General features: G+C 37.6%; 1 protein-coding gene across 6 annotated transcripts in view; it reads right to left on the bottom strand.

Moving 5' to 3' along the window:
• Slc25a26 (solute carrier family 25 member 26) overlaps positions 1-15,375 on the bottom strand; it is a 169,037-nt gene that overhangs the window by 13,329 nt on the left and 140,333 nt on the right. For 5 of the 6 annotated variants that reach the window (XM_021266014.1, XM_004854168.4, XM_004854169.4 and 2 more), the window contains one exon: positions 5,519-5,588. In XM_021266014.1, the coding sequence (XP_021121673.1) occupies positions 5,519-5,588 (70 nt within the window). Of the gene's footprint in view, positions 1-4,222; positions 4,279-5,518; positions 5,589-15,375 lie in introns of all 6 variants that reach the window. The other variant, XR_015439137.1, reaches the window with a different exon arrangement.

Genomic DNA, 15,375 nt, shown 5'->3' with positions numbered 1-15,375 from the left:
AGATAGCCTCTTTAATAAATGGTGCTGGAAAAATTTGGCTTCAACTTCCCAGAGATTAAAACTAGACCTATATCTCTCACCATGCACTAAACTAAAATCGAAATGGATTAAAGATCTAAATATTAAAATAGAAACTCTGAACTAGTTGGAACAGAGGTTAGGTAGAACTCTTGTAGACATCGGTGTAGAAAAAGATTTTATGAACAAAACCTCAGTTGCCCGTGAACTAGCACAAACAATCAACAAGTTGGATCTCTTCTTACTACAAAGCTTCTGCACAGCAAGAGAAACCACCAGCAGTGTGAAGAGACAGCCAACAATGTGGGAAAAAATCTTCACCTGGTTTTCCTCAGACAAAGGTCTACTATCTCAAATCTATAAAGAACTTAAAAAGATCCCAAATTTAAAGACCCAATCCAAAAATGAGCATCTGAAATGAACAGACATTTCTCAGACAAAGAAGTAGAAATAGCAAATAAATACATGAAAAAATGTTCAACATCACTGGTCATTCGAGAGATGCAAATGAAAACAACACTGAGATTACACCTCACTCCAGAAAGAATGGCTGCTATCATGAAATCAACCAACTACATATGCTGGCAGGGCTGTGGGGAAAGAGGAACCCTGCTCCACTGCTGGTGGGAGTGTAGACTGGTGCAACCACTGTGGAAATCAGTATGGAGATACCTCAAAGAACTAGGACTGGAAGTCCCATTTGACCCCGCTATTCCCCTGCTGGGTATCTTCCCCAAAGAATTAAAAGAATCATACCACAGTGATATATGTGCACCCATGTTCATAGCAGCACAGTTTGTGATAGCTAAAACTTGGAAACAGCCCAATGCCCATCAACTGGAGACTTGATAAAGAAAATGTGGTTTTTTTATAAAATGGAGTACTACTCAGCCATAAAAAATGAGAAATTAGAGACATAGCTAAGTGGATGCACATTGAGGCTATACTCTTAAGTGAAATAAATAGGACACACATGTGTAAATACAAATAGTTTCTCTGGTGTGAGAAACCGAAAGTGTAAATAAGGACTAAAATGTATAATAGGTAATGTGAAACAGGAAGGGGCAAAGGGAAGGAAGTGGGAGGGGTAGGGTAAAGGATAGAAGGGAATGGGATTAATATGAGAAAATGGAAAAATAGGAACAAAATCTTTGTAAATAGGGAGGAATGGAGAGGTTGAAGGGAGGGCTGGGCAAGGGTGAAAAATAAGAACCAAGAGAGACTATGTAAAGGTGCAAATTTCCAATGATGAATGTCATTATATTGTATATCTAAAATGTACCAATGATTGGAATGAATAATCGATAATGTAAAATAGGAAGAAAAGGTCCAAAGGGGTAGGGGTAGTGGGAGGGGCAGGGGAAAGGAAAGAAGGGAAAGGAAAAATGCTGAGAAATGGAAAAAATGGAAATAAAGTCTTTGTAAATAGGGAAGCGTGGAGGGGGTGAAGGGAGGGCTGGGAATGGGGAAAAAATAAGAACCAAGATGCATCATGTAAAGGTACAATTCCCAATGAGAAATGTTATTGTGTTGTATACCTACAATGTACCAATAAAAGAATTTAACAAAAAAAAAATGACCTAAAAGTTGAGAGGAACATTAAATAAATTTAGATACTTATTCTGACCACTGCCAAAGGTTTACCTTCCCTTTGCTGTGGATGCCTGCCAATGTTCTCTTAGGTTTCACTGAAGTAATATGAAGAAAAGTGGGTTTTTTTGGTACTGGGGATTGAACTCGGGACCTTGTGCTTGCGAGGCAGGCAGTGGAACCACTGAGCTGAATCCCTGTCTAGAAAAGTTAAACAGAGAAACAACTATGCACTGAGAGGCCCTAATTTTAATAGCATGTTAGAAACTGCTCTACGTAATAATACATCAATTTGAAGTTCTTCAAATGTCAGATTCCCTAATTCAGCCCTTGCAATGTTTGAGAAGGCTGCAGTAAAGACTTGTGAAAATAACAGAATGGAGAGAGAGTGGGCACTGGGTTTTCAGCTAAAATGTTGCTATAGTCTATGTTTTATTTAAAGGAACTGTAAGTTACTGGTAAAAAATAAATAAATGACAGGAACAAAGTACCTGGTGCAGCAAAGACAGGCTGCTCTCTCATTCACATCACATGTGAAACACCTCAGGTTTCCCTCCCAGTGGTGGGTGTTTTGAAATGTTAAGCTGCCTCCTTTCAAGGGCCACATCCAGGGGAAACTAGACTTTCACAATCAAATGATCTCTCACACCTCCTTGGGGAGCAAGTGCAATCTTAACCCTCTCTTAGACAAAGGAGCCACCTTTCTACATTAGGTCAGGAGCTGTCACCTCAAGTGAGCAGCTGAGAATGCGGAGGGGCTGCAGTGGGGAGCCCCACTCATTCACTGCTCCCCCAGGCTCTTCTTTCCTCCAATCTCTCAGGGAGGAACAAGAGGACCTCTCTGAACGCCTCCCGTATGATCTCCAGAATGTGCCACAACGTTCAAAATGTCCACAATATGGTTTTCTGTGTCAGGCCTTCTCATTTGTTACCCAAATAATCTTTCATCCTATTCTAGAATTTCAAGCCCACAGAGAGATTGAGATATTTCTCTCCCCCACCTCCTCTCTGTTAGATAACAGAAAGTATTCATTATGAAAAATTTATCAAAAATAACAGCATATCAAATAAAACTATAGTAGTAAATGTTATAATTACCCAGACATCATTATGGTTTTATGTTTAGAAACTAACTTTAAGTGAAAAAAAGTGGCAGTCTTTTTTTTTTAACTAGCTTGACCCCTGATCAGAAGCCAGGAATTTCTGAGCATGACAAGCCATCAACACCTTCAATCTCAAAAGACATTTTTGAAAATCTCTGTCAAGTAGTTTATAAACCAGCCTGGGCAAGGAGTTGTGCCAGGGACAGCACAGGGAGCAGTTCACTGGCAGTGAGTTGGCCAGCTCAAACCTGGAAGATGGCGAGAAAGCCAGTTTCGGGTTCAAGGACAAGTGTAGTCACTGACTGGATGGCCCCATGTGGCACCTGCAGGGGCTGCCAGAGTGGCTGCCAGGCTTCAGGTCTTCCCACTGTGTGAAACAGAGCTGCAGCCAGGGCTCAGACAGTGTCAGCTTTGCACAATATGGATTTTCTTTTCTCTTTCTTCTTACCGTGCATGCGCGCGCGTGTGTGTGTGTGTGTGTGTGTGTGTGTGTGTGTGTGTGTGTGTGTGTGATGCTAGGGGTTGAATCCAAGACTTATGCCCTGAGATATATCTCCAACCCTTTTAAAATTTTATTCCTTGTTTGTTTAGTTTTGTGGTATTGGGGATTGATCCCAGGGCCTTCACACTGGGTTACATCCCCTGAACCTGCCTTCTGACACAAAGTCTTGCTAAGTTGCTAAATTGTCTAGGCTGGCCTCAAACTTGAAATCCTCCTGTCTCAGCCTCCCAGAGTGCTGGAATTGCAGGTGTGTGCTACCACACCTGGGTGGGTTGCTTGTTTTTATTGAAAGAACAAGTCTTTACACCTGTTCAGTTTTATAAATTACAAAATACTAACACAATTCCTGAAGTCATTCTTTAGGCAGGGATGGCTGTTTCTACATATATCACAAGCAAACTGACTAGTGCTTAGCCCCAAAGTCTCCTTCCTGAGTTGGGGACAGACTAGCAACTTGCTCACCTTGACTGTCAGAGAGACCAGGCTGTGTAGCTGTGAGGCTCAGGTGCCCTCCTCCCCACTCACAGGGAGTATCCTGGGTCCCTCTAGAACACAGGCCATGCTGCACACCCCTCCACTGAGCCACCTGCACCAAGAGGTGTGGACAACACTGCCTACCACACAGCCCGTGTCTGACAGCAAGACTCTTTCCTCCCTCCCATAACAAGTGTTAAGTGCTTAATACAGAGTTTATTCAGGAAAAAAAATTAGACAATATAATGAATACCAAGGTCCTCAGTGTGTACTACTGATGATTCTGCAAGCAAATCTTTGAATTAGCTATTTAAGGAATATGACCACAGAATATTTTTACTTCTTATTTCAACACATGGAAGTTTTAAAGCATTGTTAATCTTAAGAAGTGGAGATAGGTGGGTGTGGGACACACAACTGGCAATCCAGCTTACTTTGGAGGTCAAGGCAGGAGGATCACAAGTTCAAGGCCAGCCTAGGGAATTTAGGGAAACCCTGTGTCAAAATAAAAAATGAGAAAGGACTGGGGATATACCTCTGTGGAAGACCGCTTGCCTAGCACACACAAGGCCCTAGGTTCAATCTCCAGTACTGTAAAAACAAAAGAGAGAGAGGGAGAGGGAGAGAGAGAGAGAGAGAGAGAGAGAGGCACAGAGACAGAGAGACACTTTCCTTACCTGGGATGACTAAATTTCCATAATGCTTAGTTTGTCTCCAGGGCACAGGAGGGAGTCAATAAAACTGCACAATTAATTCACTTAGGAGCTGGGTAATGAGGACTCCTGACCTCTGAAGATGAATGGAAACCACCTACTCCTTTAACACATCTAGTGTCATGTGGAAATAATTTCCCATCATAATCAATCGGAGTTGATGTCGCATTTAGAAGCAAGAGGAATATTTGTGATGATCATTTCCACAAGTCAAATGGGTTCATTAATAAAGAATCACATGAAATGTATGTTTTGTTTTTCTACTCACTACAACAACAAAAAAATCCAATCCACCAACCATTAAGCAACTGGAAAATAATTATTTTCCAATAAAGTTGACACCTTAAACTGACCTGCCTTTCAGTTCACCAGCTTTGCATCTAAACAGTTCACAATTTTCTGGAAGATTTTGACTTCACTTCATTGCAGCAATAATTTTAATTTAACTATTTGTAATGATAAAATATATTTTTCTCTTAGGCTTTTAACTGTATCACTTATTAAACTCTTTAAAGATATGAGTTCTTATTAAAACCTCATTGGAAAATTCATACAACTTAGTGATAGACAACACAATATTGCATATTGTCACTTTGCTCTTTAATGTCACAGAAATGCCCAGGTGTTTGTTCGGCCCTATTTTCTACGCAGCAGTTTAGCCTTCTATAAGTTCTGGAGTGCCCTCTGCTCTCCCAATACTAGTTAATCTACAGCACTGTCAAACATGTCACCCAGCCAGTGAATCATTGCTTTCTGCAGAAATCACTTAAAGCCTGAAGCACTGCTCCAAGTGGACAGCTGCACGCCTGGGCCCTGTACTCAGCCAGCCTCAGCTCATGGAGGACTTTATAAATCATCTGTAAGATAATCCCAGGGCCTGAGTGAAGGTTTTAATAAAGATAAAAAGGAAAAGGAAAAATTTGTCAAAAACAAATTGGTTGTCTTTCAAGCAGACACCTTTTTAGTATTTTTTTTTTCTAAGACAGTTTTTTAAATAGCTAGTGAAGCCCTCCATCTAAACAATCTGGAATTTCTAAAGAATGTTGTTTATGCATAGTTAATATTTTCACATCTACCCACCCCCCCAGTCTTTCCCAGTATAATATAATCCTTTGCACCTGCAAAAGCTCCACACACTGCTGACTGCCAAGAATCCACCGCATGATCCTGCCGCCAGGACCAGAGGGCCTGTGTGTAAAGAGAAAGAAAAATATGCATTATTAAATCTTTGAATTTATCAGAACCTCCTGTGGGCTAGCTCTGGGGATGGGAACTTAAGTGAGAAGCTATTTTGGTGGCATTTTTCACTGATGACATAAGTGATTTTCCCAAGGACTTCACTACATTCTAAAATGTTTTAAAAAATGAGGGCAACAGTAACACTGGAGTGCTCAAAGGAAATTTTCAGGGAATATTTCATACAGACACAGATTAAAATAAAGATAACCTCTTTAAGACAATGAAATATCTTAATTTCCCATATAATTCTAAATATACAGAATTCACACAGTCCAGAATAGTGTATGTCAAATCCCTCAATTCTTTTAAAAATCCGTACCCAAACTGCATGTCTGAAGGATGCTAATTCTGTTACCTGAATGTTAATTTAAAATTTCTCAAAACATTTTTGGTACTGTTCATGTAATATGGAAGTTAAGGATTACACAACTACCCATGGCCAAGTTCAAACTGGGCAAAATTATGGCAAAGAAATGGTGTCTTGTTTACCAAGAGTTTAAAATCTAGTATAAAAATGTTGAACAACACTTAAGTCAGGCATTGATCTAATCTCTAATCATATTTTAGAGTCAGTCTTCACAGTAAGTAACACTAAGAGTTGGGTCCTGGTGTTATCTACTTTTACCTAGGCTTTTGTCTGTTTTTGTTTTATCTAGGCTTTCTACGACCAGAGTTTTGCATGCTATTTTCCTTTGCTTTGCCGGAGATAATTATCAACAAAGGAACTACATAAAGTATGCAATCTGATATTTTCAAAAACACAAGTGTAAAGTGACACATTTTCAAACACACAAAATCATTGCTATAATTAAGATAGCAATATTATCCACGACTCTAAAGTTGTGTATTCCAACAGAGCCCTTCTTTGCTGCCCTTCCTCATACTCCTAAACAATCTGATCTGTCAGTATATATTATGGCTTATATCTAGATGCCCCTCCAAAGCCTCATGTGTCCATAGGTGGGGCTGTTGGGAGTGAGCAGATTATGGTGTGTGATACTGGACTAGTCCACTAATTGGTTTAGCATAGTTCTGGGTGTGTATGATGGACTTACTGAAGAGGGAAGACCCACTTTGGGTATGGGTAGCATCAACCAGTAGGCTTGCAGCCTGGATGAAATAAAAAGGAAAAGAAGGCAGGCACGCTACTTTCTGCCTGCCCTGACATGGACTGGTTCTCCTCTGCCATGCCACCTTCCCTTGGTGCCAGCTGACTATGGACTGAAACCTTTACAAACTGTAAGCTAAAATAAACCTTTCCTCCTTTAACTTGTGGGTGTCAGGTATTTGGTTCCAGCAATGAGAAAGTAACTAGGACACTATAGCGTAGTTTGCCTCTTCAAGAATTTTTTTGACATATAATTACACATTTAAAAAATCTAGCTCCATCCAGAATTATTTTGTGTTTTATTCATGTCACTGCAGATATCAACAGTTCATGGTGTATCATAAGTTTACTGACCTGTTGATGGACATTTGGAATTTTTCCAGTTTGGAGTTATTACAAAGTGACAATAACATTATGTACCTAGGGGTGAAGTAGCTAGATCACATGATCAGATACCTTTTAAACAACTGCCAAACTATTTTCCAAAGTGGTTGTAACACTATATACTTCTACGAGCTCTAGTTTTCTGCATATTTCCCAACATTTGGTATTGTTGGCATTTAACATTTTTTACCATTACAGTAGTACCTCGGTTCACGAACATAATTCTTTCTAGCAAACTGAGTTGAATGAGAACTGAATCAAATTTGATGGTTAGATTCAATATTGACCTTATGGGGAAATTTGATTTGGTTTTTGTCCAATTCCATTTGCGATCAGAGTCATGGAGTTCAGTTGATGAACTGAGGTACCACCATATAATAGACATGTAATAGTATTTCACTGTGGCTTTAATTCATATTTCCCTAATGACAAGATGTTGAGCTTCTTTTCAGGTACCTATTTGCTAACTTGCACAGGCTAGGCTTGAATTTACAATCCTTCTTGCTTCAGCTTGCCAACAAGCTGGGATTATAGGCATGTGCAAGTGCACCTGACTCTCTGCATCTTCTTTAGTGTCTATTCGAGTGTTTTGCACATTTTTATTGGGTTGTGTATTATCTAAATTACTATGTTTTTGCAGTTCTTAATATATTCTGGATATAAGTCATTTGTGCAAATATCTTCTCCCAGACTGTGATTTATCTTTTTGTTCTCTTACCATTGCCTTTCAAAGAATAAAATATTTTAATTTTGATAAAGTCCAAGTTGTTATTTATGGATCTGGCTTCTGGTGACACATCTAAATAATCTTCTTTGCTTAACCTAAGGTCACAAAGATTTTTCTCCTATGCGTTCAGAAATCTTAGGTTCTTAGGCTTTATTTTTATAACTATCATCCTCTTTGGGTTAATTTTTATATAAACGCCAAGTATGGGCTGGGGTTCTTTTGTTCTTATATATGGATGTTTGATTGTTCCAGAAACTGGAAAAAATGATCCTTTCTCCAATCAATTAAGAGATACATGGCCTTAGAATCAGTTTTTTCACTTTTGTCAAAAACTAAAACTAATCGTCCCTACGTGTGTGGATTTTTACCTCAACTCTATTCTGTTCTAATCTATAGATCTATCTTGATGCCAATTCTCTCCTTTCTTGACTACTGTAGCATTTAGTAAATTTTGGAACCAGACAGTTTTTTGTTTACTAAATTTTTTCTGACTATTCAAGGTTCTTTCCATGTCTATATGAATTCTTAGAATCAGACTACTAATTTCTACAAATAGCCTTTTGGGAGTTTGAGATCACAATGAATCTATAGATCATTTAGGGAGAATGCAGGCATTATTAGTTTTTAACTAAAAATATGATATATCTATTTACTTGGGCCTCCTTTAATTTCTCCCAGTTTGGAAGTTTTCAGGATACAGGTTTTACAATGGTTTTTTACATTTTTCCCCAAGTATTTCATATGTTTGATGCTATTGTAAATGGTATTTTTTTTAAAAATTTCAATTTCTGACTGTTCTTGGTTAATATGTAGAAAGTGGTCATCAACACAAATGATTTTTGAATAATGATCTCATATTCTACAATTTGGTGAATTCAATTGCTAAACTTAGCACTCGTAGCATTTTGTAGTCCATGAATTTTCTAAGTCGATGATCACCTGTCAACATGGACAGTTTTTACTTCTTCCTTTCTAATTATGATATCTTATTTCTTGCCTAAGTACACTAGATAAGACCTTTAGTCTAATAAGTGGCACTGCAATAATAATAAAAATATTAGCAAAAACCTTCTTGACTATATTAAACGGTTAGAATAGTACAATGACCTACTTAAAGTGGTGTGACACTTTTGGGGATGATCAAATACACAACTGAAAAAAAGAGCAGCGAAGTTAGCACTAATTTTTTTTTTATTAAATTCTTTTATTGGTACATTGCAGGTATACAACACAATTACATTTCTCATTGGGAATTGTACCTTTACATAATGCATCTTGGTTCTTATTTTTTCCCTATTCCCAGCCCTCCCTTCACCCTCTCCACCCTTCCCTATTTACAAAGACTTTATTTCCATTTTTTCCATTTCTCAGCATTTTTCCTTTCCCTTCTTTCCTTTCCTCTGCCCCTCCCACTACCCCTACCCCTTTGGACCTTTTCTTCCTATTTTGCATTATCGATTATTCATTCTAACCATTGGTACATTTTAGATATACAATATAATGACATTCATCATTGGAAATCTGCACCTTTACATAGTCTCTCTTGGTTCTTATTTTTCACCCTTGCACAGCCCTCCCTTCAAACACTCCAGTCCTCCCTATTTACAAAGGTTTTGTTCCTATTTTTCCATTTTCTCATATTAATCCCATTCCCTTCTATCCTTTCCCCTAGCCCTCTCACTTCCTTCCCCTTTGTCCCTTTTCTTCCTATTTCACATTACCTATTATACATTTAGTCCTTATTTACACTTTCAGTTTCTCACACCAGAGAAACTATTCAGTATTTATACATGTGTGTCCTATTTATTTCACTTAAGAGTATTGCCTCAATGTGCATCCACTTAGCTATAAATGTCTCTAATTTCTCATTTTTTATGGCTGAGTAGTACTCCATTTTATAAAAAAACCACATTTTCTTGATCCAGTCTCTAGTTGATGGGCATTTGGGCTGTTTCCAAGTTTTAGGTATCACAAACTGTGCTGCTATGAACATGGGTGCACATATATCACTGTGGTATGATTCTTTTAATTCTTTGGGGAAGATCCCCAGCAAGCACTAATTTCTTACTCTATTTCCCCACTAACAACCATGTCTAGAAAGCTGAGGGGGTTACTACAGAAATGGGGAAGATGTCCTAAAAAATGAGTTAAGACACACATGGCCCTGTTTACTTTGCCAGTTTTAGCAGCTTTTTATGCTATTTAATAAATTAGATATATGATAATGTGTAGTGTCTCTAATTTCTTTTTATCCACACTAATTAATGAGTAACTGTCTGAAAGTGAATTTACTAAATTTACTGGACTAAAAGTGTAGCCATCAGATAGAGTCTTATAACTCTGCTTGTGAAGGCAGGTATGCTTTAAAAAGTGTTTTACAAACAGGTTTCCAAAGACAGACATGGTGGTGCAGGCCTATAATCCCACCACTCTGGGAGGCTGAGGCAGGAGTGTTATAAATTCAAGCCCTGCCAGCCTGGGCAATTTACTAAGAGCCTAACAAAATAACAAGTGGGAAGGGGCCTGGGGACGTACCTCCGTGTGAAGTCCCTACGTTCAACCCTAATACCACATGCACGTACAGAGTGTGTGTGTATGTGGGTGGATGGGTGGATGGATGGATGGATGGACGGTCAGTGCTATTATTAAATGTAGTGTTTGGTATATTTTCAGTAAATGTTCTAACATTTACAAATAAATCTGCACTTTTATAGAAAACATTTTCTCCAGAGCAATTACAAGCACTAGAGATAGAATAAGAAAATGGGAGAAACTGAAAGTGTAAATGAGGACCAAAATGTTTAGTAGATATCATGAAATAGGAAGGAAATGCAAAGGGGAAGGGGAACTAGGGAGGGGGGTCAGAGTAAAGGAAAGAAGAGAAAGAAAAAAATGAAAAAAGGAAACAAAGCATATGTAAATAGGGAGGGTGGAGGGGTTGAAGGGAGGGCAAGGGAAATGGGGAAAAAATAAGAACCAAGCTATATCATGTAAAGGTACAAATTCCCAATGATGAATGTGATCATAATGCATACCTAAAATATACCATTAAACTCAATAAATATAAAAAAAGAATAAGAAAATAGTAGAATAACCTCTTTTTTACTTTTAAAGTAACGAAGTATTTCATCAAGCTAATTCCAGTTTTCCTGATTTTTCTTTAGTGCTGGGGGTGGAACCCAAGACCTTGCACATGCAGTCCAGCACTGAGCTTTATCCCCAGCCGGAATGTCAGTTTTAACATTACTCCTTCCTCACGAGCTTAGGAGAGGAATGGAAGTCTAGGCTGTTACTGATGAGTGTAGGTCATCTTCTGTTAATCTCTTGATGTCTTTCAAAGAGGAGTTCACTCCAAACAGGCTTAAGATACCAGTAGTAATACTGAGTTTATAAGGAACAGTAAAGAGCAAGTAACAAGATGTGAATGACATGGCACACAAGAGGGAGGACTCAAAGATCCCCTGTGATTCATAAACTCAGCAAACAGTTCCTGAGGACTGCAGACTCAAGGCAAAAAAATATTTTTTAAATGTTTTGTTTCATAGAAAAACATTAACAGTTACAAGGTCTAATAAGTAAGGGACATACAGAGGGGCAGAAGGAGGTGACACAAAAGGCAGAAGGAAGTGGCAGAGAAATGCATGCTCTCATCCAGAGAGAAGGAAGACGTGGTTGCTAGGGAAAAACACATCATCTAAATAGACTCAGATGGCTGAAGACAATTTAAAAATATAGTCTCCATGGAGAAGCATCATGGCTCTGTCCAGAACTAGTCTAAGACATACAAAGAAATCATCATGTATTAGGAGCAGATATTAATAAATACCTCAAAAAAACTTAACAAAAAAAATCTCTAGAGCAACCAAAACATTTAAAGTCAAATGACAAACTTGAGTGACAAACTCAAAGCATGATACAAGTAATGATTATAAAAGCAACCGCAATATGTACTTCTGTTGAACTTACTGTGTTTGGGGCACAAAATACTTTACATATATTAACTCATGGAATCCTCACCACAATCTTGTGAGATATGTGTGCTCTTTATCATTTTGTCGTTTTATAGACAAGGAAATGGAGGCTCAGAGACGCTAAGTATCTTGCTAAGGCTTATACAGTGAGCTGGCAGAACAGGGACATGCAGGAGAAGATCTGGAGTGCAGTGTACAAACACTTGGTTTCCACTGGCAGGGTATAGCTGTCTTGGCAGCAGACATGGTGGCATTTCACCATACTTTCACCAGCACTCAGGACGCTGAGGCAGGATGATTGCCATGAGTCCGAGACCAGCCTGGGGTACATAGTGAACTCAAGTCCAGCTTGAACTACATGGCAAGACCCTGTCTCAAAACAAACAAACAAACAAACACTTCCACACACAGATCACAGTTTCTACTGGAATGACAGTAAAATATCCAAGTCAGTGAACATACGGTGTCACTATTCTAAACAACTTTCATAATATGATTTTGAGATTTTTTTTTAAGTAAAAAATTTTCTGAATACAAAACTCTGAAAAAGTAATATTGAAACCAATCTAAAGAGTGTTATTTATAAATAATTCATTTGGGAGCAATTTTAAACTCATAAAGCAACAATAGGAACCTGACTGGTAACATGTACTATTTACAAATTAGGGAAATACTTTGAAATTACAAATTTTCTCATGTATTTGAAGGGCAGGTGGACTGATTAAAAAATACTGATTGGAAAGTCAGAAGAAGTTACTCACAAGAAGACTAAAGAGTACTGATTATGATATTTAAATCATTTAAGATTAGACTGGAAAGTAGAACAAAAATACAGTGTATCCTCCAGCATAAACAATTACTATGGACAATGTCAGTTAACATTTATCGAATATCATGTTCTGGGTATTATATTGAGGAATGAATATATATTTCTCATTTAATTTTGAAAATATTATTTTTCACAGGAACAGGTGAGGGGCAAGTGCTAAGAGATGCTAAACAACCTGCTCAAGTTCACACAATGAATGAGGGAAGCTGAGGCTCCCCACAAAGCCAGGTATACAGAGGAGATAAATAGGAGAAGAGTACATACACAATCTTAGCAGATTCCTGACTGCCATTCACAGCTCAATGCTGGTGGAGCTACATTACAATATGCAAACTATTAAAGAAAATATTTTCATGTCAATGGAGTATTTTGATGTCAATAAAGTTGTTTAAATAACGTCAGTTTATAGAAGGACCTTTGCTTAAGGATCTGTGCAAGTATCAACGATTTTTTTAACAGTCATAATTTCTCAACCTAAGTTCATATTTGTCATCAAGATCTAATAATCATGAGGGAGGTCTGGTAGGGACAGAAAGGGCCCCAAATGAGATGAACCAGTGTTAAGAATCTTGACTCCCAACGTGGAGTTCTGTTCCAAAATGAAAACAAGAACAGAAAAAAGGGTAGGGGGACATACTTTCCCTGGTGTTTGCTTACTTACCCCAATTCAACTTTCTTTTCAATAAAAATGAAATTTTCAGATGCATTTGTGGACATTTATTTACATCAAAAAGAAATGTCAAGTTTGAGCAATAAGACTGGTAATCAGAAACAAGTGTTCTTAATTTCCCTCCTGCAGTTCTTCTCAAGTTAAAGCTTCCTTAACATAAGGAGATGAGAAAATATTTCCGATAGCTTATACAAAAAATTATCCCAAAATAATGTTAGATATACAGAAGAGTTATAAAAATTGTAGAGTTGACATCCCCTTCAGCCAGCTTCCACAATAAGCAATCAAAGCAGGAAACTGAAATACTAAGTAGACCTTAACTGAATTTCACCATAGTAGCTACTATTTAAAGGCACACAACTTTTAAACTTCAACCTGTCTTTTTTAATTAATGGGATTTCTTTATCCAGTGGATGCTCAATGGTATCACTACAGAAATTACTAGGTTGTTCCAATTTCCCAATTATTCACTCTTTGCTGAAGGTGATCACACAAGGGAATCTGCCCCCCAAAAGATCTCAATGCTGGTATTCACAGGGCAGAGGGTTTGGAGCCCATGCTTGGGGAGGTGTCTGCTATCAAAGTATGGTGGGAAGAGATGGTTTTGCTCTTCCCTTCAAAAGACTCACCTGAATGAACACTATCGTCTTATGAACAACAAAACAAAACTTAGTGATCTGGCTCCGATGCAGGAAAATTTACAATTTGGTCCTTCTTCGCCTGATCTATTTAAAGTACTCATGTGGCTTTCAGCCTCACAATATTATAAAATTTTGCTACAGGCTTTTTCTATTGCAATGATAAATTGGGTACAAAATCACCTACTCAATTCTAAATGAGTCACATCAGATGACTAAGACAATGGAAAAGACAATGCTGAGGTTTTCAAGTGTAGGTTTGCTCCTGGTATCTCCCTGGGTGGGTCTTGCCTCTGAGTCTTCCACCAGCATTTTGTAACACTGAGTGGAGCCAGCAGCCAAGAACTTTCATGCATATGTTCCTATCCTGCCACTGATCAAGCTACTGTGTAGCTTTTGCACATATACTTTAACAACTAATAATACTAAAACAGGCTGTAATTTTTACTCAATCAGATGAACCATCTGTGAAATATCATACACTAATATGCTTAGGAGAAATTTCTAAAACTAAGTTCTGAAACTGAAAAGTATATAAAACATAATTAGGAATTACAATGAGGCTTTCAATGCTATTACACCAGGGCTCTAGAGATATAATCAAGTGGCCAAGAAGGCAAACATGGATGTCTCACACACAGGTAGTTTTCATAATTAAAACTGGATACACCTAACTGCTAATTAGGAATCAGAGTACACAGGCTGATTTTGGTTACGTGTAAGTAGCATCAACTTTGGTTGATCTGGATTTTGTTTTCAGTGATATTGTACAGTATTCTGCCTGGCTGAGATATTTAGATCAATGCACTGTAGATAGATAAATGAGGTGGTAAAGATAGGAATTTACAAGAAGTCTTGAATAGGAAAAGATATTTACTGTTCTTGAGGAAAAGCAAAATAGGCTACAACGCAAGGTGTCTTTAGTAAATTAAGTTTTATAGTTGTTTTTTTTTTATTTGGTATGTGTGGCTAGGTTTTTGGAAGGTATTATTCTGACTAGGGTTCTCTGAGCTTTCTGCATCTGCAAGTTTTTTTAATTTTTGGGAAAAACAGCCCCACTCATTTAATATCATCTCAATATCTGAGTAATAATAACAATAAGACAAATTATCATAAATGATGCTCATGATCTTATAGGTCAACAAAAACAGTTTTGATTATTTTTAATACTTTTATCTACCAATGAACACTTGTCTTGCTATATTTAAGTACATAGTAAGCTTTCAAGATTTTTTATTAAAAATGAAAGCTAGAAGAGTTTATCATCACAAAATGATAAATGTTTCAGGCAATGAATATTCTAATTATCCCAATCATTTATACAATGTATACTAGTATCAAAACATCACACTGTACCCATAAATATGTCCAATTATTATGTGTTAATTAAAACTTTTTAAAAAGATGTT

This window comes from Heterocephalus glaber, unplaced genomic scaffold, assembly GCF_053883595.1.
Source record: "Heterocephalus glaber isolate CG9 unplaced genomic scaffold, H.glaber_assembly_v1.0 deba00001472, whole genome shotgun sequence".
Classification (NCBI taxonomy): Eukaryota; Metazoa; Chordata; class Mammalia; order Rodentia; family Bathyergidae; genus Heterocephalus; species Heterocephalus glaber.
This window is presented reverse-complemented; position numbering and strand designations above follow the sequence as displayed.